General features: G+C 45.8%; 2 protein-coding genes across 2 annotated transcripts; both read left to right on the forward strand.

Annotated features, from left to right (window-relative positions):
• Window positions 1-5,841: 5,841 nt before the first annotated feature.
• Window positions 5,842-6,552, forward strand: CLDN14 (claudin 14). Its single transcript, XM_030880936.2, has one exon. The coding sequence runs from the start codon at window positions 5,842-5,844 to the stop codon at window positions 6,550-6,552; it is 711 nt and encodes a 236-aa protein (XP_030736796.1).
• Window positions 6,553-7,140: 588 nt separating this feature from the next.
• Window positions 7,141-14,783, forward strand: LOC132597230 (MICOS complex subunit MIC10-like). The gene is made up of 4 exons (XM_060297646.1): window positions 7,141-7,175; window positions 14,254-14,357; window positions 14,402-14,478; window positions 14,736-14,783. The coding sequence occupies exons 1-4, from the start codon at window positions 7,141-7,143 to the stop codon at window positions 14,781-14,783; spliced, it is 264 nt and encodes an 87-aa protein (XP_060153629.1).
• Window positions 14,784-20,952: the final 6,169 nt, after the last annotated feature.

A 20,952-nucleotide genomic window follows, 5' to 3' on the forward strand; every position in this document is an offset into this window, starting at 1 on the left:
AGATTTTTCTTTACTCATCCAAAATAGAGGGGAAGTTTTAACCTATAAATTGTCATTTCTATATGATTTGTACAAGATATCTCACATTGGTTTTCCTGAATAATATTAGCAAGCCCTAACTATCATGGCAGTAATAAGTTAATTATATAGTCGTCTGTCTCTGCCTCATGGAAAGACTGCGGTTCTTCCACACCGTGTGTAGATGGCATAGAAGTCCTCATAAATTTAAAATACAGATGCCTGCCAGTCTGAAAAACAACTCAAGGAAAGTTACAGAAAGCTTGGAATAATAAGGAAGGAAACTTCATTTTTAGAGCCAAAAGACCCACAGTCCAGCCCATCCTAAATGAATATGAAATGGTTTTTCCAAGGTATGACTTGATCACTTTGTCATAATTCTTATATATTTGTATAAAAAGTTGTACTAAAATAGCACCTCTGGAGTCTACCTAAGCTTCTAGGAAAGAGATCCACTCACTTTGTACACTATGAAGAAAACAAGCACTGAACATGTCATTTAGGAATTACTGACTGGAGTTATTTTATACTGATAGAGCAGAAAGGTCCTTTTTTCTTTTCTCCTGTTGGGTAGTGTTGCTAATGTGGCTCATTTAGATGAATCCAAATCTCCCTTGAGTTCATCCTTAGTTCCCAAGGTCTAGCATTTACGAAATATCTGAACTACCGATATAATGAGGTGACAAGGAGGACATGACAGGTTTTGGTGAAATTTTTTATTTTATATTGGAGTAGAGTTGATTAATAATATTGTTTTAGTTTCAGGGGTACAGCAAAGTGATTCAGTTATACATATACATGTATCTATTCTTTTTCAAATTCTTTTCCCATTTAGATTATTACAGAGTGTTGAGCAGAGTTCCCAGTGCTATACAGTAGACCCTCGTTGGTCATCTTTTTTAAATATAGCAGTGTATACATGTCAATCCCAAACTCCTCATCTATCCCTCTCAGCATTACAACTTTTTGAACCAGACATTTTCTTCAATTGTTGAACATCAAAGTTGAGGCAACTCTGCATTCTTTCAAAGTCCAATGACCATCTTCCTTAAAAGGCAGCTCTTGGGCTTCGCTGGTGGCGCAGTGGTTGGGAGTCCGCCTGCCGATGCAGGGGACACGGGTTCGTGCCCCGGTCCGGGAGGATCCCACATGCCGCGGAGCGGCTGGGCCCGTGAGCCGTGGCCGCTGAGCCTGCGCGTCCGGAGCCTGTGCTCCACAACGGGAGAGGCCACAACAGTGAGAGGCCCACGTACCGCAAAAAAAAAAAAAAAAAAAAAAAGGCAGCTCTTCATTTTTCCGATAAAGCTCTAGGAAACAAAGTCCCAGCTGTCTCCACAGTGGATCCAACACGTGTCAGGAGGCCGTGGGGCAGCCATACATGGGATGGCCCATTCCCCACCGGCTCTAAATCCACTCCAACTGCAGGCTGGTCAGAAGCTGAAATGAGGTTCGAGAGGCCAAATCATCCAACTCTTCCGCCCAGGTGGTTGTGGGTATAGAACCTTCCACACACCTGGCTGGGGCCCTGTCTCTCAAGGTACAACCTGCTCCCGCCCCGGGGCTGACATTCCCTTCAGCAGTGTGTGTGGAAAAGACAAAGGACACACGTGTCCACAGCAGAGCTCTTCATCGTAGGGGCCGAGGGACACGAGGCAGTAGAGAAGCAGGAGCAGGGGCCGGGCAAACAGCCCATCTGTCCCCCATCCCAGTGCGGCTCTCCCCACCGGCCACTGCTGTTGAAATGACGCCTAATTCAGAGGCAAAGCTCCAAAGTTGACACAGCTGGGGTCCAGGCAGGCTGGAAGAAAATCCACCATGTGCTCTGGGTTCCTGCCTCGTTTTCTTTGTTTTGTTTTGTTTGTTTTGAATTCCTTCCTTTAAAAAAATGTAGCTCATGGACAACAGAGGAAGGAGACAACATAAAAGTTTATATGAAAAAAAAAAAACCCTCGCCTTTCAGATCTGGTCCTCATAAAACCAGATCCAGTGTGAGGGGGCCACAGCAGCCCTGGTGCTTTTCACAGCTGCCCTCACAGGTTTTCACATTAGTTTACAGCCCTGGGGTTCGCTGAGACGCTACCGGGGGCACATCCGGGCATCTTGCTGGCCGTCCTACTTGTGCTCATTCAACCCTCCTCAAAATCAAAATTATGTTTTTTTTTTTTTAATCAACCCTATCTCATCATTGCTCCATTAAACTTGCAACAGACTTCCATCCTCTAAGTCCACTTGCCAAAGTGATTTGACTTTAAGCTGTCCTTTGGCAAAGTCGGGGGTGGACGTCTCCAGTCAAATAAGCTTAGGAGACGCCACATGCGAGACTTTTCTGGGAGATTCCCAATTATGTTTGCATATTACCAGCGATGAGAACTCCTACAGTTACCCGATTTTCTCCCACCTAGCTGGAATTTCTGTCTTCCACGAGACTTCCTGCCAGCATGGCGTCCTGAGAAGCAGTCACTGGGAAGGACTGCCCTAAATCCTGCTCACAGGTGTGACAGCCACATACTACCCACCCAGCAGCGTGCTTCGGGGACTCTGTGAACCCAAACGCAAGGCCCAATGTCCATTCCTGCAATGTGTCATCTTGTTACACGCAGCCCCACCCACCCAGCCTGTCGAGGTCTTTTTTTGGACCCTGATCCTTAGAACCATATTTGTCTTGGACGCACATCTCTCTAGCAAATGTTTCCACGAGCACACGCACGTCTGCAGGAAAAGGGCAGCCCGGGGACGAAGCCAACTGCAGGCCAGCTGGACCCTCCAAGCGCTGCCCCTGCTGGAGGCCATGCTTGGGCAAGTTCCTTCCGAAGCATCAGCCATGAGTTTTATGTGGTTTCCAAGGAGATTCGTTCGCTTGAGGTTGTTTTTCCATCGAATGGCCCCAAAGTGAAAAGTGGTTGCTGGGAAGTTGAATTATGACCTAACACCAGTAGCAGCTGCTGGTAACTAGGGGGAAGGGTGGGGGGCTGGGGTCTGGGAGTTGGGGTCTCATTAACACTCACTTCTTAAATTAGCAAATCCTTCAAGCACAAGTTTAAATATAGCAACCTAATGGTTTCTAAAATTAGCAGTCGTTGCTCTCCATAAATATTTAGACAACCAATAAACTTCTGGTCCACTTCCCTAGACTAATGGGGTCAGCAGGCTTAGCTTTTATGCCACATTCTTTAGGCTCAGTGGGCTTAATGATTGACCTTGACAAGCAAGAGCTGTGAGGGGGCCTCAGAAGGCCCTGGCCAGGGACAGACAGCGGGGCCACCAGGCTGGAGGTGGCCTTCAGGCGTTACTGAAAGGATCTCAGAGGCCACCTGGAGAAATCCTCAGCTCCAGGCTCCCTGGAGGAACCGACCGTCCTGGTTTGCCTGGGACTGTCCCAATTTCAGCACTGAAAGTCCCTCACCCAGGCCACCTGAACCACTGTAAAAGGACATCTTCGGGGGGGAGAGTCAACTTCCCCAGGATACACCGAGGACACCACCCCTAGGCCCTCACGCTAACTTCAGTCCTACTGCGTTCGGAAAGGAAGGATTAAACCAGGGAAAATACTAGCCAGGCCAGAAAAAGAACCTTCACCCCTGCACCCAGTTTCCCCACGTGGAAAACAGGGGAGGTAACAGCTGCTGCTTCACTGGGTAGCTGTGGGGAATAAACTGGGAGGCACGTGTGAGCGCTCAGCCTAGGGCCGAACATCATTCAGGCCCAGTAAACTGGCGCTTTCGGTGTCAGCTCTGCTCGGGTGCCCAGTGCATCCAGGAGGTGGGCGGCGGCAGCTCTGGTGCCGCACATCAGAGCAGCCCGCTCTGTGGGCCCCGCCGCCTGCCCGGCGGTGACCACAGGACAGTTGCCCCTCCCTGGGCAGCAGGGACTGTGGGGTCTCCCCGCGCTACTCCACCCCGCGAGCCCAGCCCCTGCACTGACTGCTTGCTGAATGGAGGGAAGAAGGCTTCCTAAGGAAAGACAGCTTCGCGAGACGCACGTGGCCGATCAGCTGGAGGTGTGAGTGAAGAACACAGGTTCCTGAGCAAACGGTCATTTTTAGCGTCAGCAACACCCCCGAGCTCGTCCCCACCCCAGACCCCTGATGTCCTGTCCAGCACCACGCTGTCTCACCGGTATCTCATCTGTCTGTTAAGCAGGACAGATCTAAAGATGATCTCCAATGCCTCCAGTGGAAGCATCACCCGTTACCCACCAAATCCCTCAACGTGATTTAGTGGGAGATTTCTTTACAGCGGACCCAGGATTAAAGCCAAGAAGGCCTGGGGCACCCCAAAAACCGCTCGCAGGAGAATCTGCATTGGGCAACGCCCTCCCGGCCCACTGTGCCTACCTGCAGCCCTTCCTGTGCTTAACTGCAGAGAAAGAAGGAAGAAGGAAGGAAGAAGCGGGTTTTGCCCTGCGAACTCTCACCAGTTTAGGTCGCTGAAGTGACTTGGCACCAGCAGAGAAGCTTCCCTTTTCCTCACTTCAGAATCAGAAGACACTCTGGGGCCATGAAGTCCAGCTCCCTTGTTTTGTTTTTTTTTTTTGGCGGTACGCGGGCCTCTCACTGCTGTGGCCTCTCCCGTTGCGGAGCACAGGCTCCAGACGCGCAGGCTCAGCGGCCATGGCTCGCGGGCCCAGCCGCTCCGCGGCATGTGGGATCTTCCCGGACCGGGGCATGAACCCGTGTCCCCTGCATCGGCAGGCGGACTCTCAACCACTGCGCCACCAGGGAAGCCCCCAGCTTCCTTGTTTTGAAGACAGAGAGGCCCCGAGTCACGCAGAGGGTGGGATTCTCTTCTTCTGCCCCTTACTCTGCTCCCAGCAGCAGAGAGGAGCTAGTGGTGTCCACTCGGGCAGTTCTGGTCTCCCCCCTTTTTCCCTTCCTTCCTCTCCCCCTTCCATCCTCCTTTCCTCCCTCCCCCACTCCCCGACTCTCTCCTTTCTCCCTCCCAATATTTCCTGAGTATCCCCGATACACCTGGCACTACACACCACATACGTGCTGGGTCCTTTTCCCCAAGAAGTGTTTGAGATTTTGCCATGGTTACAATGTTCAGTAGCAGCCTGTCTTGTAATAAGCCCACCCCTCTTCAGAGTGGTGTGAGAGGAGGTACCCGGCCCGCAGGGGAGGGTCACTGGTTCGTGGTCCTGGCTGCAGCACCTAAGGAGTTGATGACCTTGGTCATTCCTCTCCCCTGGCGTCAGTGGATAATCTCTAAGGTCACATCTGGGATTCTGGAAGGCAGCATCTGACCCGCCTATGGTGCCAAACCCCCTCCTATGAGCACATAAGGAAGTCTCCCACTTTCAGAAAATGTTTCATCCTGACAGGCAGTCTAAGCTATCTTCTAAGTCATAAGCAGCACATGCCTTAACACTTGCCAGTCCATTTGTTGATTTAACAACCTTAGTGATTACTGATCAAACAGAATGAAGTGAGACTCAAATGCAGCAGAGTCTGAGGGTAGACACAAGACAAAACTTCCCACGTGGGGTTGGTAAGTACTGAGAGAAGTGGGGTCTCTGGAGTGTCCTTCCCTGGGGTCCTGGGAAAGCACAGCCCAGCCAGATGTCGGCTGTCACCCCTTCTAGCTCTGGCCTTCCAGGGAAAGCGTCTTAGGCGAGCCGCTCGTTCGTTCACCCAATCAGGTCTCAGAAACTATTTTTAAAAACATGTTAATCGTGGTACCAACTGCCTATGGAAATCGCCGTTTCGGTGGCAGAAATAAATGCATCGAGATAATCGTTAACCCGTTTCCTCTCCCCCCGCCCCGCCTCCCGGCTTCATTAGGACTCCTGCGGGCGCCTGAGCGAGCGGCAACCGCCAGCAAGGTCATGGCCAGCGCAGCCGTGCAGCTCATGGGCTTCCTGCTCAGCTTCCTGGGCATGGTGGGCACACTCATCACCACCATCCTGCCGCACTGGCGCCGGACGGCGCACGTGGGCACCAACATCCTGACGGCCGTGTCCTACCTGAAGGGGCTGTGGATGGAGTGCGTGTGGCACAGCACGGGCATCTACCAGTGCCAGATCTACCGCTCGCTGCTGGCGCTGCCCCGCGACCTGCAGGCGTCCCGCGCGCTCATGGTCATCTCCTGCCTGCTGTCGGGCGTGGCCTGCGCCTGCGCCGTGGTCGGCATGAAGTGCACGCGCTGCGCCAAGGGCACCCCCGCCAAGACCACGTTCGCCGTGCTGGGCGGCGTGTTCTTCATCCTGGCCGGCCTGCTCTGCATGGTGGCCGTCTCCTGGACCACCAACGACGTGGTGCAGAACTTCTACAACCCGCTGCTGCCCAGCGGCATGAAGTTCGAGATCGGGCAGGCCCTGTACCTCGGCTTCATCTCCTCGTCCCTGTCGCTCATCGGCGGCACGCTGCTCTGCCTGGCCTGCCAGGACGAGGCGCCCTCCAGGCCCTACCAGGCTCAGCCCCGGGCCGGCACGGCCACCGCGCCCTCCTACCGGCCCCCCGACGCCTACAAGGACAATCGGGCCCCCTCGGCCACCTCGGCCTCGCACAACGGGTACAGGCTGAACGACTATGTGTGAGTCCCCACGGCCTGTCCCTCCCCAGGCCCCCAAGAGGCGCCGGGACCCAGGCTGCCGACCGCTTCAAGGTCCGGGCACCGAGTTTACTTCTGGGCTGCTTTGGTGTCCAAAGGAATAATGTGAACCTGAGGAAATGGGCTTAGGATGCAGGGAAGGCGGGGAAAGAAGTTGAGGAGAAAAGCTCTACATACCAAAGACTAAAAAAAAAAATCCTTCCTGTTTTTGTATTTATTATATGTATTTCTGTGGTGATTTAATGACGGCTGAATAAAAAGCGACTTGGGAGTTTGGTCAGTGGGGTTTGTTTGCAAGCCAGGAATAAACCTTTTGGATGAGGTTGTCTCTGAAACTGACCATATCCGTGTCTGTTTCCAGACCCTTCTTCTTGTCTGCTAAGATGCTGGTAACCATAGTCAGCACACCTCCGGGCTCCGCCCACACAGGACAGGAAAATCAGAGGAGGGCTGGGCCGACGTTCATCCAGAAGATGCTGGAGCAATGTCACCAAAAACTGTCGCCCTATCCTGGCTGCATCTCAGAGGCGAGGCAGGGAGTACAGGGCTTCCTTGAAAAGAGGATAATTGCCACATGCCGCAGAAGAAGGACAATGTCATTTTCTACCGGTGAGCAGTCGGCCCCCACTAGCAAGGCAGCAAAAGTCAGAAGGAAAAAAAAGGCAAAGTGAAACACGCCTGTTCGCTTGGCTCTCCAGGCATTGACAAGAGGCCCCGTTAGGAAGGCTGCTCACCCCAAGCACAGAATGTCACTGGCTTCTTTTCTGGGAATAGAAGTATGACGGCAGCTGACATCAGAGCAGGTACAAGGGCTGCTCACTGCTCCTTTAGCTGGAAAGAACTGCTGCGAGGGCCAGGTGAGGCCTGACCTCTTTAAGGACACGGATGTTGCTTTCGGGGCTGTGATCTAAATCACACACACACACACACACACACACACACACACACACACACACGCTGCTCCCCCGTTAGCCCAGGGAGTCTGCTCCTGCCTCTGCCCCAGCCTCAGGCTGTGAACACGGAAGGAAATAACCCTGCCGTGTGGAAGGGCTGAGTCTGAGGTCTGTTACCTGAAGCGCCACCATTCTCAAGGGGTCTTAGAATAGGGCCACCAAGGGCTCCATCTGTCACTGTCTGCAGGGAAGCGAGCCACAGAGGGTTAGCCACACGTGGCTGGGCTTACTGGCGTGGCGTGGCCCGGTGAGACTCTGGCCCCGGGATCAGGGAGATGGAAGGGGAGGCTCCCGGGCAAGGATTAGGAGGTCAGACGGGCCTCAGCCCTGCAACTCTGGATCCAGCAAGGCTGGAAGTTGCTTGATCTCCCCTGACTTCATGCCTCCTCCTGACTGGGTCCTCCGGGACACCGAGATGGTGACAAGAAGCCCTGATGCCACGTGCTTGCCACGTAGGCAGAGGCTCTCACCAGTAATGTGCGTACACCCCACGATCCTCTTCTGATTCCTTTAAGCCTCACCAGTTACGCCTAATAAACTGCACCATTGATGAGATCTAGCAACAGGAGAATCTTCTAGCAACATTGAAAAGTCAGGGTTTAAGGAACAATCCTACACATACATATTTCTTTTCTATTTTGTGCTGACCTCTAGACCCCAAGCAACAGGGGCCGCTTCTGTTTGGAAGGAGGGGGTACCACACGCTTTAGCCTCTGTCTAGCCCCGCAGAAGCTAAGAGGGCTGGGATATGCCATCCTATTTAGGTCAGGGATTTAGATCAGAAAGGTCATCATTTATTTATGATGAGACAAGCAATTTTAACCTACTCTTTAAATTGTAAAAACAAATCTGAACCTATAAAGAAGAGAAACAAAATCTTCTTAAAACGAAATGATATTCTGTCAGTCCTTACTTGATGGTCACAATCTAGATGTGTTTAGTGAAGTTATTCTAGTTAATAGACCGATTACAAATTTAAAGATAAAATAGCTTTTTAAAATTCGAAGTAGAGTTGATTTACAATACTTTATTAGTTTCAGGTGTCTAGCAAAGTGATTCAGTTATATTTTTTTCAGATTCTTTTCCATTATGGGTTATTATAAGATATTGAACATAGTTCCCTGTGCTATACAGTAAATCCTTGTTGCTTATCTATTTTTTGTATCGTAGTTTGTATCTGTTAACCCCAAACTCCTAATTTGTCTCCCCCTTCCCTTTGATAACCATAAGTTTGTTTTCTGTGTCTGTGAGTCTGTTTTGTATATAGATTTGTTTGTATTATTTTTTTAGATTCCACATAGAAGTGACATTGTATAATATTTGTCTTTGTCTGACTTACTTCACTTAGTATGATAATCTCCGTGTTGCTGCAAATGGCAATATTTCTTTCTAAAACAGCTCTTATCGAACTCTTTCTCTGAATTCTGTCACTACTAAAGTAAAGTATGTTCCTGTCTCCTACTCAGGTGAAAGACTAATAATAATAGTGATTACAATTTATTAAGCACTTACTATGTTCCAGGAATACCTTTTACTTACTATTTGGTCCAAAGAGATACATCAGAACCCAATGAGATAAATACTCATTTTAACCCCATTTTACAAAGGAGGAAATCAAAGTGCATAGAGATTAAATTATTTGCCCAGGGTCACAGAGCCAGTGAGCAAAAGACCCAGGATTTGAACCCAGACAGGTAAGCAGGGAGGAAATACATTCACCCAAGTAGAAGCATGACCTATAAGCTAATTAATTTCATGTCCAGACTATTTCCAAATAATTAAGTGAATTGTTTCATGACCATATTTAGTTCTTTCTAGAACCATCACTCCACAAAGCTTCTGTTAACTGGGTTCTGGCTGGATTAGAGGAAATGTGATATCAGACCCATAGGTCCAAGTTTGAATCCCCATAGAAAGCAGGAAGTGACACACAGGAAGTGACACACGCATGGCTCTGACCTACAGCTGGCCCACCAACTGTAGGAAGTAGATTCCAAATAAGACCTTCATTCCCTCCTTCAAGATACAGGGTGTAAGAACGCTGTTCCCAGTTTCCTCTGGCTCTTTTGCTCTCATTCACCCCTAAGACAAGAGCTCAGGTCCTGTGATCCCCTTCTTCATCACATTACAATCACCAGGGCCATCAGGTAGATGCCTGCCTCTGCCCATCTCTTTGGGACTAGGCAGTCATAACCAAGGCTGTTTTGAACACAGTATGGTCTCCTTTCGAGGACAACATGTAACCCCAAATTTCAAAATAAAAAGGAAACATGAGTCAGATTCTGATGTTTTCCAGGAAACTGTTGTCATGAATGTAAATTACAATATGACCCTCACGGGATAAAGAATGCTGTATGTCTTTGCTTCCCTAAATCAAATCAAATTTGGCTCTGATCCAGAGGTCTAAAGCCAGCCACGTTTCCTTGTTCCCTCCCCAGCATTTAGGAGGGCTCAGGCCCCCAGCGCGAATGGAGGCCCTGAACTTGGGGAAGGGGTGAGGCCCAGCCTTTAGGCCTTGGGGTCGCTCTGGTTACCTGCTGACTGCCAGGTGCTGGTTCCTTCACAGCCTGGGACCCCTGATGCTGCTCCCAGGCCACAGCCCATCCACCCTCACAGTCACCCATGTCACGCCCCAGCCCCTCCCAGGCCGTGTGTGTGAATGGGCACTGGAATCTTCTACCCTGAGGAACCCTTAGTCCCAGGCTCAGTCTCTAGGAAGCCACTTCCTGAAACGGATCCACGCCTCTCCTATACTCAAAGCACCAGAACGTCCCCCTTCTTGGATAAGACACCCTAATTGCTTTCCTGGGTTAAGTCCTTTGAAATCAAAAGGCTCTGAAATCCCCCAGAGAATCCTACTTTCGTAGCAGTCACTGTTGCCCTAAGTGGAAATAATTTGAAAACTACGGCACATTCACCATTTGTATAATAGTCCATTACTTGATAGTTATAAACCAAAGATGGGGCCAGGATCTGCACCCTAAATGCCCGGCCCCGAAGCCCCAAAGCGTTGCCACATGCCTCCCTGCTTCTCCCTGCCGTGGACCCTCTGTGCTCGTTTGCTTCCAGGTAGAGGAAACAGCGTAGATGGTGACAGTCGGGCATGAGACAGAGATCTGGACTAAGAGGCAGCCGTGGAGGTGGGAAGAGGTTGGGACATGCCTGAAGGTAGAGTTGATCAAATTGACGGATGGCTTGGTTGTGGGGTGTGAAAAGAAAGAGGCTTAAATGTTGATGCCAAGATTTGGGACTGGATCAACTGGAAGAATGGGTTCGCCATCTTCTGAAAGAAAGAGATTCTGGAAAGAAAGTGTTCTGGTAAGGTAGATTTGTTTGTTTTCCATGTGTTTCGTCTGAGCCGCCTCAAGTGGAGATGGCGATCGGGGCCCTTAGATGTGTGAAGCTGGAGTTGAGGGACACATTAATGTGGGAGCCTCAGCCCAGGACACAGTTAGCCATGCAGCTAGAAAGGGTCTCAGGGGGTGTGAACACAAATAAGCCAAGGGCTGCTGAGGGTTTCACATTCGGAGGCTGGGAGGACGGGGGTGTCCAGCAAGGCAACCAGAAGAGGAACACCCCGTGAGCAAGGAGGACCAAACTGGGAGGTTCTGGAAGCCGAGGAGAAGGGAGCGGTGTTCAGTCACCTCTTTCTACCCTCACAGTAACTTAGGCAGTATGAGCAGCTGCATTGAACAGATGAGGAAATGGGGCTTCGGAAAGAAAGGCACTGGCTGAGGACTGCTCCGTGGAAGGAGTAGACTGCTGGGCAGGGAAACTTACACACATTAGAAAATTCTATTTCCAGGCTGTAAGCCCGCAATAACCCTTACGGAAAAACATGCATGTTCCCGCTCTTTCTGCATAAATATTAAGACAACCCTAGTTACAGATTCCTCCTTGGATAATAGAACAGGGTCTTCTCGCGGAGGTTAATCCTATGCACCCCTAGAGAGGTGTGGTGATCATGGACTCACCTCAGATTAATACTTTTCATATAAAGGGAAAAAGGTAAATATGTAAGATTTCAAGAGGAAACCATTATACTGAAATGTGTTATCGAAATATTTCAAAACGATGGCATAGTAATATTTGTACTCCTTTACTAACGCACAAAATCACATTATCCAGCAGGGGAAGTCTAATAAATACTGCAATTTCAAAGCAATAATAAGCATAAAGGATATTTTAAGAAATTTGCAACAATTGTAATTTGATGTGAAAATATCTGTAATTTTCAAAGTTACAAGGGTTGAAATACCAAAAAAAAAAAAAAAAAAGTAAAGCAATTTGCTCAGGTGACTTGAAGACACTTAAAGCCCCCTGAGGATGAGAAGACATTCATGCAACCGCAAGTTCAATTTTCCTTCTGCACATAAGTGATAGTTCATTAAAATAATCCCTAATTGCTCCCCGGGGACCCAGAGGGTGTTAAGTGTGTACATGTGGGGTGGGGACTGCAGGACAGCAGGGTGAAACTGAGCCCCATTCCTGAAGACAGCAGAAGCCTGGGTCCTCCATTAATTCTCAGAACACCCCTTCCTCTATGTGGCCAACGAACACAGTGGTAAACCTGGAACTTCTGTCATTTGCGCAGGGAGCGCCATCTCAGTGCCCTGAGGGGATGAATTGTGCCTCTCCTGTCAAAACCCAGAATGCAACCGAGTAAATTTGAAAGATCTAATCGGTTTTATTAGGCAATTCATGAGTTAGGCAGCATCCCAGCTAGCAACTAGAAGCACGCTCAGAGGGATTGTACAAAATGGAAGGCTTTTATAGGAAGAAGGATGGAGTGAGGGAGCTATTAGCAAGAGAAAAGAAAGGATTCTTTTTAAGTCAGTATATCTTTGGAGGGGGGGCGATGACAAGGGTTTGTGGGTTTTTTATTTTTATTTTTATTGGAGTATAGTTGCTTTACAATGTTGTGTTAGTTTCTACCGTACGGCAAAGTGAATCAGCTATACGTATACATATGTCCCCTCTTTTTTTGGATTTCCTTCCCATTTAGGTCACCGCAGAGCATTGGATGACAAGGGTTTGATCACACAGATTGCCTCTTCTTCCTCTGGGGAGGGTTGGAGGGGAATGAAGAGGACCCACGTGATGGTGCTGACCAGCTTTGGTGTCATGGGCTTTTAGCACAAGTGATGCTATCTGGGGCCTGTGGCTTTCCTTTTAACACCCCAAAGGCACTGTTCCCATCAGTGATAAACCGAACGGGGAGCTCCTCCCGGTGGCCGGAGAAACACCAGGCACCTGATACCCAAGTCGTGGGTTTCAGGCCAGGGACCACTGGCTGCGGTCTGCTTGGTCCTCTCACAGGAGGGATGGAGAGGCAGCTTGCTAAACCAAAGTAGGCCGACAGCAAAGGCAAACCCATCCCTCGTTTCTTATTCAGGAAACGTCCATTTCAGACAAATGAGATTCGAGCTGGCAATGCTCTGAAGCTGAACAGTCAGTGTGGGGAGCGGGGGCGGCAAGATGAGGATGTCCCGGTGGCAGGGGCTGGAGTGGGGGACAAGTGAGGGAAACAGGTTTAACTAAGACTTCGAGGATTAAAAGGAAAAGCCACCTCGCTTCTGCTATAGTACCCTCACTCCCACCCAAGAGACACAGGAGTGTGTGTGTGTGTGTGTGTGTGTGTGTGTGTGTGTGTGGTGTCTGAGTCTGTGAGAGAGAGAGAGAGAGAGAGAGAGATTGAAATCTGAGGTCCTGTAATATTTGAAGCCTTTTCTTGAATCAAAAAGCACAAAGCCATTTTCTGGGCAAGTACCCAAAGAAAAACACAGAAATTTCATTCTAGTAAATTATTTTAAAGTACCACCAACTGGCTTTCACAGGTGTGTGCGGCGGGGGAAAGGCATTAGCAAACAGCCCATTTCCTGCCTGAGAAAGGCCAGTGGAGGTCACCCCGTCAATCAGGGAGGACCCAGCCCCTGGGGGCGGATCACCTGGGATGATGATTGCACCTCTTGCTGTGCCAGCTTTGCCCCAGGAAAGCTCAGCACAACATACTCCTTAATTCTTTTCTCCTGAGGGACTTTCTATTCAAAAGCTCGCCACCCTCCCATCCCTGCTGAGTGAATGATTGACAGGCTCGCGCTTTCCATCCCACCAGGGCTCCTGCAGCTTGGGGGAGGTCTGAGGTTGTTTTAGTCAGCCCAGGCATTTTTCCAAAATAAAGCATTTGCATAGGTTTCCTATCCAGCATAATAAACAGCAAGAAGCCAGGAAGTCACTGGAGAGTTTTGGTCTAGTGGCTTCACCAGGTGTCTGGAGAAGCTGGCACCTGCCTTGGGGAAGAGCTCATTGTGACCTTGCTGAACATGGGCAGCGGGGTCCCGGGACAGTGAAGAGGTTGTGGGAAGGGAGAGACCCAGTGAGGCACTTGGGAGTCCTTGAGCCCCGCCCTCTGCCCAGACAACCCTCTCAGCAGGAGGGATGGTCTCTTTTCCATCCATAGCTCCATAGATTTTTCTGCTATGAAATCCATCATTCACCTTTGTGGGCATTATGAATTGCTCTCTAATACCCAAGCGTAAGAATAATACCTGCCTTTGCTTTTTTAAAAAAATCAAATCTGGTTCTGTTTCAACCACCATGAGATACCGCTACCTGTGAACACCTAAAAGTTAAAGGATTGACCATATCAAGTGTGACGGTGGTGGTGGACACAGCTGAGAATACAGGTGGAGAGTCTACAGTTAAGAAGAAGGGCCCCAGGGGTTTGAGCGCAGGGCCCTACGGTCGGGAAAGCTGGAACTGAGGGTGGGGAACACGTCGGATTCAGAGCTCAGCAGGAAGTGGGACCGGTGCTTGCCAGATGCCGTCGGGAAGATAGATACTGGTTTTGGCTTAGGACTTGTTTTCTCACCTTCTTTAAAAGAAGAATGTGGCCATTAGCCTTTGGTTCTGGAATGGGGTTGGGAAAGGCCTGCTCCAACTGTCAGCATGATTTTCAGGCGCTATATATATATATATACACATATATATATATGTGTATATATATATATATGTGTATATATATATATGCTTTTTTTTTTTTTGGTCAGTTGAACACATTTTAATACGTTTAAGTGGCATTTTAACCTCTTTTATTTTTAATTTATTTTTTTATACAGCAGGTTCTTATTAGGCATCCATTTTAAACACCTCAGTGAATACATGTCAATCCCAATCTCCCAATTCATCCCACCACCACCCCCCCCTGCTGCTGCAGGTTCCATATCTTCTACATGGAAAATATGTCAAAGAGCAGCAGCAGTGACTTAACATCTGAGAACATCCCAGTGGGAGGGAAAGAGAAATCACGTTTATTCCTCAGGAATACTGAAGCGCCCTGGAGTAAGCTGACACTCTTTGGAACAATGTTATCAGTAATGCTTTAAACTCCAGCACACTGTTTATGTATTTGAAACCAAGTCTGTTTCTTGTTTTGTATTTTCTCTCTGGAAATTGCAAGGAGGTGGTCTTAAAAGAAACAAATTCAACAAAAATAGGCCAAAAAGAAAAAATGATGGACCTGACCTAGGGCAGACCCTAGGGATATTCAACATGAAGGCCGACAAAGAGCAGAAGACGAGGAAGAGGAGAGTGGAGGTGAAAATGCAAGGGGGTTACTTGTTTATTGACTCCCCCCAGCCCTACCACACACATACAGAAGGTTCTCCTCAAGCAACTGAACAAACTGTCTGGGGAGAGAATGATTACCTGGGAAGAGGCAGGTCGTGTAGGTGTCAGCTTCTACTTCAGGCATTTGAGAAGTCCTTGGGATAAAACCAGCTTCCTACGCCGTCCGTCTGGGTAAAGGGAAGCTTTCCTCTCGATAAACCCTGCTTATGTAAGTAGCACTTCCTGCCAGTTTCTGTATTGCCTTACACTTCAGAGAAGCGCCAGACATTTGAGGAAAGCCTGCAGCATGAAAGAGAGAGAAAAGATAAGGAGAAAAAACTGACACCCGAGGAAACTGATAGTTCAGGGAAGAGAAGAGAAGGTTTTAAAATCTGTATTCTCTATTCTCAGAGAACTCAGGATCTTATTTCATCCATCACAACAGAATGCCATGAGAAAGATGAGAAAATGGAAAAGGCTCTCAAGTTAAAATTCTTCTAATATTACATTTTTAACATTTAAATAGAGGGATTGGAACATATCGTAGAGAAAATGTTCCAGAGTGTAGCAAAGATTAAAATACAAATAAAAGGGCACCATGAACTAGAAAACATCGTATAAAATGTATGAAAGACACAAAACATCATTGTAGGAGGTCAAACATCTGACAAATAGGAGTTCCTGAAAGCAGTAAAGAAAATGGATGAGTGGGAAACAATGATGAAAAAAATTTCCTGGAACTGAGGGAGACATGCATTTCCAAATTTGAAAGGGCTTAACAAGTGTCCCACAGAATGAATAAATGAAAATGTACACTATTAAATGAGATACATCCCCATGAAATTTCAGAACATCAAAGTAAAAGAAGCAAAGACCTTAAAAAAAAATTCCCAGAGAGAAAACACAATCCAGATCATATAGAAAGGATAACTGGCTCCTTCTCATCCAAAGCAGCCCTATATCCTTGTTAGTCTCTGTCTCAGCACACTGCAAACTCCTCTCATAGGCCTCCTCAGAATGTGTGACTGTTTTCTTAATTTGCACATGCATTTTTTCTTGACTCCTCTGTTAGATTCCAGGTCCTTCAGGACAGAGATTTTTGCCCATCTCATTCACTGTCATGTGTGTGAGACCTGGCACAGCCCTAGGCTGAAAATATGTCTGTGTTTTAATTGGAGGGGAGCAGGGAAGGCAGGAGGCATGAGTCCCTCCCTGGAAAGTCAGCAAACCAGCATTGATTCATACTACCATGTAAATGACTGCTACCTCAGCAACTTCAAGTACCTGAGTGTGGAGGGAACAGGGCACCAAGAGTTACTTGGGTCCTACACCACTTGGTAGCCTACCCAACTGAAGAACATTCTTGGGAGAGGCCTCAGCCCAGAAGCTGTCTTTGGAGCTTGAGTTAAATTCAGTCTCTTGTCTGCCCTTCCATGTTGGCCAGGCTACATTGGCATAGCAATCCTCCTCTTTTATGTGCTTTTTCCATTCCAGCCATCTACTTTTTCCACTCCTGAAATACGACACTGCAAAGCCAAAGCGGTGCATGAGAGCTCAGGTCTTACAGGATTAAGAAACTCTACCAGCAAACACCTTAGAGTCCATGGGCTCTATGAGAGCATTTCAAGTAGGTGAGACTGGATAACTGAGAAAGTGTGAAATGATGGATGGGAATCTTACAGGAAGCCACAGAAAATTGTAACCAACACATTTTGAAGAGAAGAGAATCCTTCTAATTAAAATGTAATAATGACCCAGCAATTTCACTCCTAGGTATATACCCCAAAATAACTGAAAATAGATACTCAAAAAAAAAAAAAGAAAACAGATAAACAAATCTTTGTACATGAATGTTCATAGCAGCATTACTCACAGTGGCCAAAATGTGGAAACAATCCAAATGTCCATTAACAGATGAATAGATAAACAAAATATGGTATGTTTGTACAGTGGAGTATTACTCAGACACAAAAAGGAATAAGGTAGGAATACATGCTTCAATGTGGTTGAACCTCAAAGAAAACATGCTAAGTAAAAGAAGCCAGACACAAAAGGTCACATATTGTATGATTGCATTTAAATGAAATTGCATGATGTCTTCAAGATTCATCCACATTGGGCATGTATCAGAACTTCATTCCTTTTTACGGCCAAATAATATTCCATTGTATAGATAGACCACATGTGCTGTGTGTGTCCCCTGCTGGACCAGCCCACTCAGATTGGAGGTTCCCAGGGATTGTGGGGGAGAAGAACAGGGAGTCACTGCTTAGAATGTTCTACCATCGCAGATCAGCATCAAGGCTTAAAGAAAAGGCTCTCAACTAAAACAGCATCAAGCTTTTTCACAGCTCTGGGCTTCTTTATCTGCTGTTCCTTCTACCTGGAACGCTCTCTCCCTAAATCTTCAAATGGCTTATTCCTTTCCTTCATTCATGCTCCTTCTCAAATGTCAGCTCCTCAAAGATGCCCTCCTTTCCTCACTAGGAAGATCTGGAAGCTGCAGACAAGTGGCAACTGTTGGATAAAATAAGTGCTAATAGAAGAAAAATCTTACAAACCAGCCTACGAGGCATCACTCCAACTCAACTTCTCAGACCAATGCAGAAGAGCAAACTGAAATCCAAGGGTAACCCCACATGCACAGAGCAAGAGAAGACATCGACCCAGCTTGCAGTAGAGTCAACAAGTTCAGAGAGAAACCACAGGGCCAGAGTTTCCAGAATGCAGCTGTGCATAACCTTGGTCCTCCTTCCAAATCCTCAAGCAGCTGAAGATCTAAACAGAGAATAGAAATTATTAGCATCTCACATTCCAAAATAAATGCTAAAGGGAAAGTTCAAATAGCGCTCAGGAACACAGGAAAGAGAAATTCCACCAATATTATTTCTGAACAATCAAGATAATAAGCATCTCCAAAAATTTAGTCATGCCTCTTTGCAATCTATCCCTCTCTCCACCCTCATCCCCAAGTAACTACTCCATGGTTCCCTTTATAGAAAACTCTAGGCAGATCTTAATGTTCTCACCACACACACAAAAAAATACAATTATGTGATATGACCGAGGTGTTAGCTAGAGCGATGGTGGTAATCATATTGCAATATATAAATGTATCAAATCAAATCAACATGTATACCTTAAACTTATAGTGTTGTATGTTATACATATACACTGTATATGTAGTTATATGGTATACATATACATTGTATATTGTTATACATATACAATGTTATATGAAAATACAAACAGGGATAATTATACTTTGTCACTTCTTATCATCATGCCTTCATGTCCTTTTCTTGCTTTATTGCAATGTGTGTAACATCCAGAACAATGTTGAATAGAATTGTTGAAAGTGAGAATCCTTGCTTTATTCCCAATCTCAGAGAAATCAGCTTTCACCATTTGATATGATGTTAGCTTCAGTCAAGTATATTTTAGAGAAGACTATATGAATGATATAATTCATGAATTCTTGACCATTTGATAACATATTTCTGTTGCCTTGTCATAACAATGATAACTTGACTGGGTATGGAAAATTGGGTCATACACAACCCCTCAAACAAAACACTCATTAGACAGTGTTCCAGTTTCTTCTTTCATTTAAAATTGCTAAGGAGAAATCTGAAGTTAGACTAATTTTCTTTTAGTATATAACTTTATTTTCCCCATATTTCCTTTAACCTTGCCCTTTCAATAATTTCACTCAGACTTTACAGTTCTTTATTATTTTTGTCCCAAATAATGAAGGACACTATTGATGTTCAAATGTATGTTTTCCTTCATTTCAGGGAATTCTGGGTTTTATTATACCTTTTAGTTTTTTATCTACTCATTTTGTTCTACTATATTTTTTAGGTCTACAAAATTAACTGTATATTGGATATTTGGGTTGTCAGTCCTCCGTATTGAGCATTGCTTTTTTTCAGATGGAAAGGGCTGTCATCTTGATCACACACAGTGTGTGTGTGTGTACATAGACTGATCTTGTATACTTTATATATGTGCAGTTTGGTGTACTTCAATTATACCTCAATAAAATTGCAAAAAAATTTACTTGAAAATGTAATCTGAGAGTTAAAATAAAAATAAATAACTCAAAAGTGGGGAAGTCATAGGATGAAATATCAGCTTTGAGTCTTGAATCTATTAAACATAAATTACATCTAAATAAGACAGACATTCTAATTACAAGAATTCTAATTCCTGGAAAAGAGGAAATTAATTATTTTTAATTGACAATGGTATAAAGTAGGACAATAACTCCAGAGCAAGCAAATAAAATTGGGGAAGAAGAGAATAGCTGGTCCAAAAGCGCTAATCTTCTCATCTTTCATATGAGAAAATAAAGAGGGATGATTGTGTTACTGAAATTGATATATTGTGAAAAATAGGCTTAAGTCTACTTTATAACTTTAAAGTTATTTAAAGTTATAAAGGTAAATACTGGAACCCAAACAGACTATATGCCTTCTAAATTCAAAGGAGAAAAAAATGTTAACATAGCAAATGTTTAGAAACAGAAAAAGTAGAAAGGAAATATTAAAAATACACTCACATATGTTTTCAGTTAAATGTAATCATTTATAATATAAACAGATAACCTTACTAAAAGGTGAGAATTCTCATATTGGATTTGAAAAAATCCAGACTTCCCTGGTAGCACAGTCGTTAACAATCTGCCTACCAATGCAGGGGACACGGGTTTGAGCCCTGGTCCTGGAAGATTCCACATGCCGCGGAGCAACTAAGCCTGTGTGGCAAAACTACTGAGCCTGTGCTCTAGAACCTGCGAGCCACAACTACTGAGCCCGCAAGCCACCACTACTGAGCCCACGTGCCACAACTACTGGAGCCCACATGCCACAACTCCTGAAGCCCACATGCCTAGAGCTCGTGCTCTGCAACAAGAGAAGCCACCGCAATGAGAAGCCCGCGCACCACCACAAAGAGTAGCCCCCGCTCGCCTCAACTAGAGAAAGCCCGCGCGCAGCAACAAAGACCCAATGCAGCCAAAAATAAATAAATAAATATTTTAAAAATCTAAGTATATGCCCATGTATTAAAACAAAATGACTTAGAGAAGCTGAAAATAAAATTACAAACAAAATGATAGGTAAATGGTGAGTAAAATGATGACAAAAAGAAAGCAAGGGAAGGTGTATAATATTAAAACCAAAGAAATTTGAATTCAAGGAAAACTCACTAAGTTATACATAAGGGTCACTTCATCATGATGAATTTTATAATCCACAATGAAAAAATCTTTCTCATGAACAGGAAGAAACTGGCAGAAACACATTAATGGCAAGATATTTTAACTCACTATCATCAAGTAAGACCAAACAAAATAAAACAAAAAAAAGCAAAAAGCCCCCAAAAAACAAAAACCAGATATAAATGGTCTGAATAATAGGATGAACAAGGTTGATCTTATACGTGTATGTCTAATTCTTCGTCCTGAAACAAAAGAGAAAATATAGCACACTGTCTTTTCAAAAACAATAGCAAACTTATACAATTTTACAATATATTAGATCACAAAGAAAACCTCAATAATTTCCAAGAAGTGAAATAGGAACCACATTCTAAAGCTATAATAAAACTAAAAATAATAAAGTTGAAGTAAAAAAAATATTAATACCCAAGCTATCGGAAATGTTAAAAAAAAAAGTCTGTTTTTCCTTGTTTCAAAAAGGAAATCAAACTAGAACTGCAGACTATCTAGGAAATTACAATAATGAGGATATTATATATCAAACCCCAGGGGATAGGGTCAAAGTTGAAGGCAAAGTAATAATCATATCCTTAAACACTTC

Source organism: Globicephala melas, chromosome 4, assembly GCF_963455315.2.
Source record: "Globicephala melas chromosome 4, mGloMel1.2, whole genome shotgun sequence".
Classification (NCBI taxonomy): Eukaryota; Metazoa; Chordata; class Mammalia; order Artiodactyla; family Delphinidae; genus Globicephala; species Globicephala melas.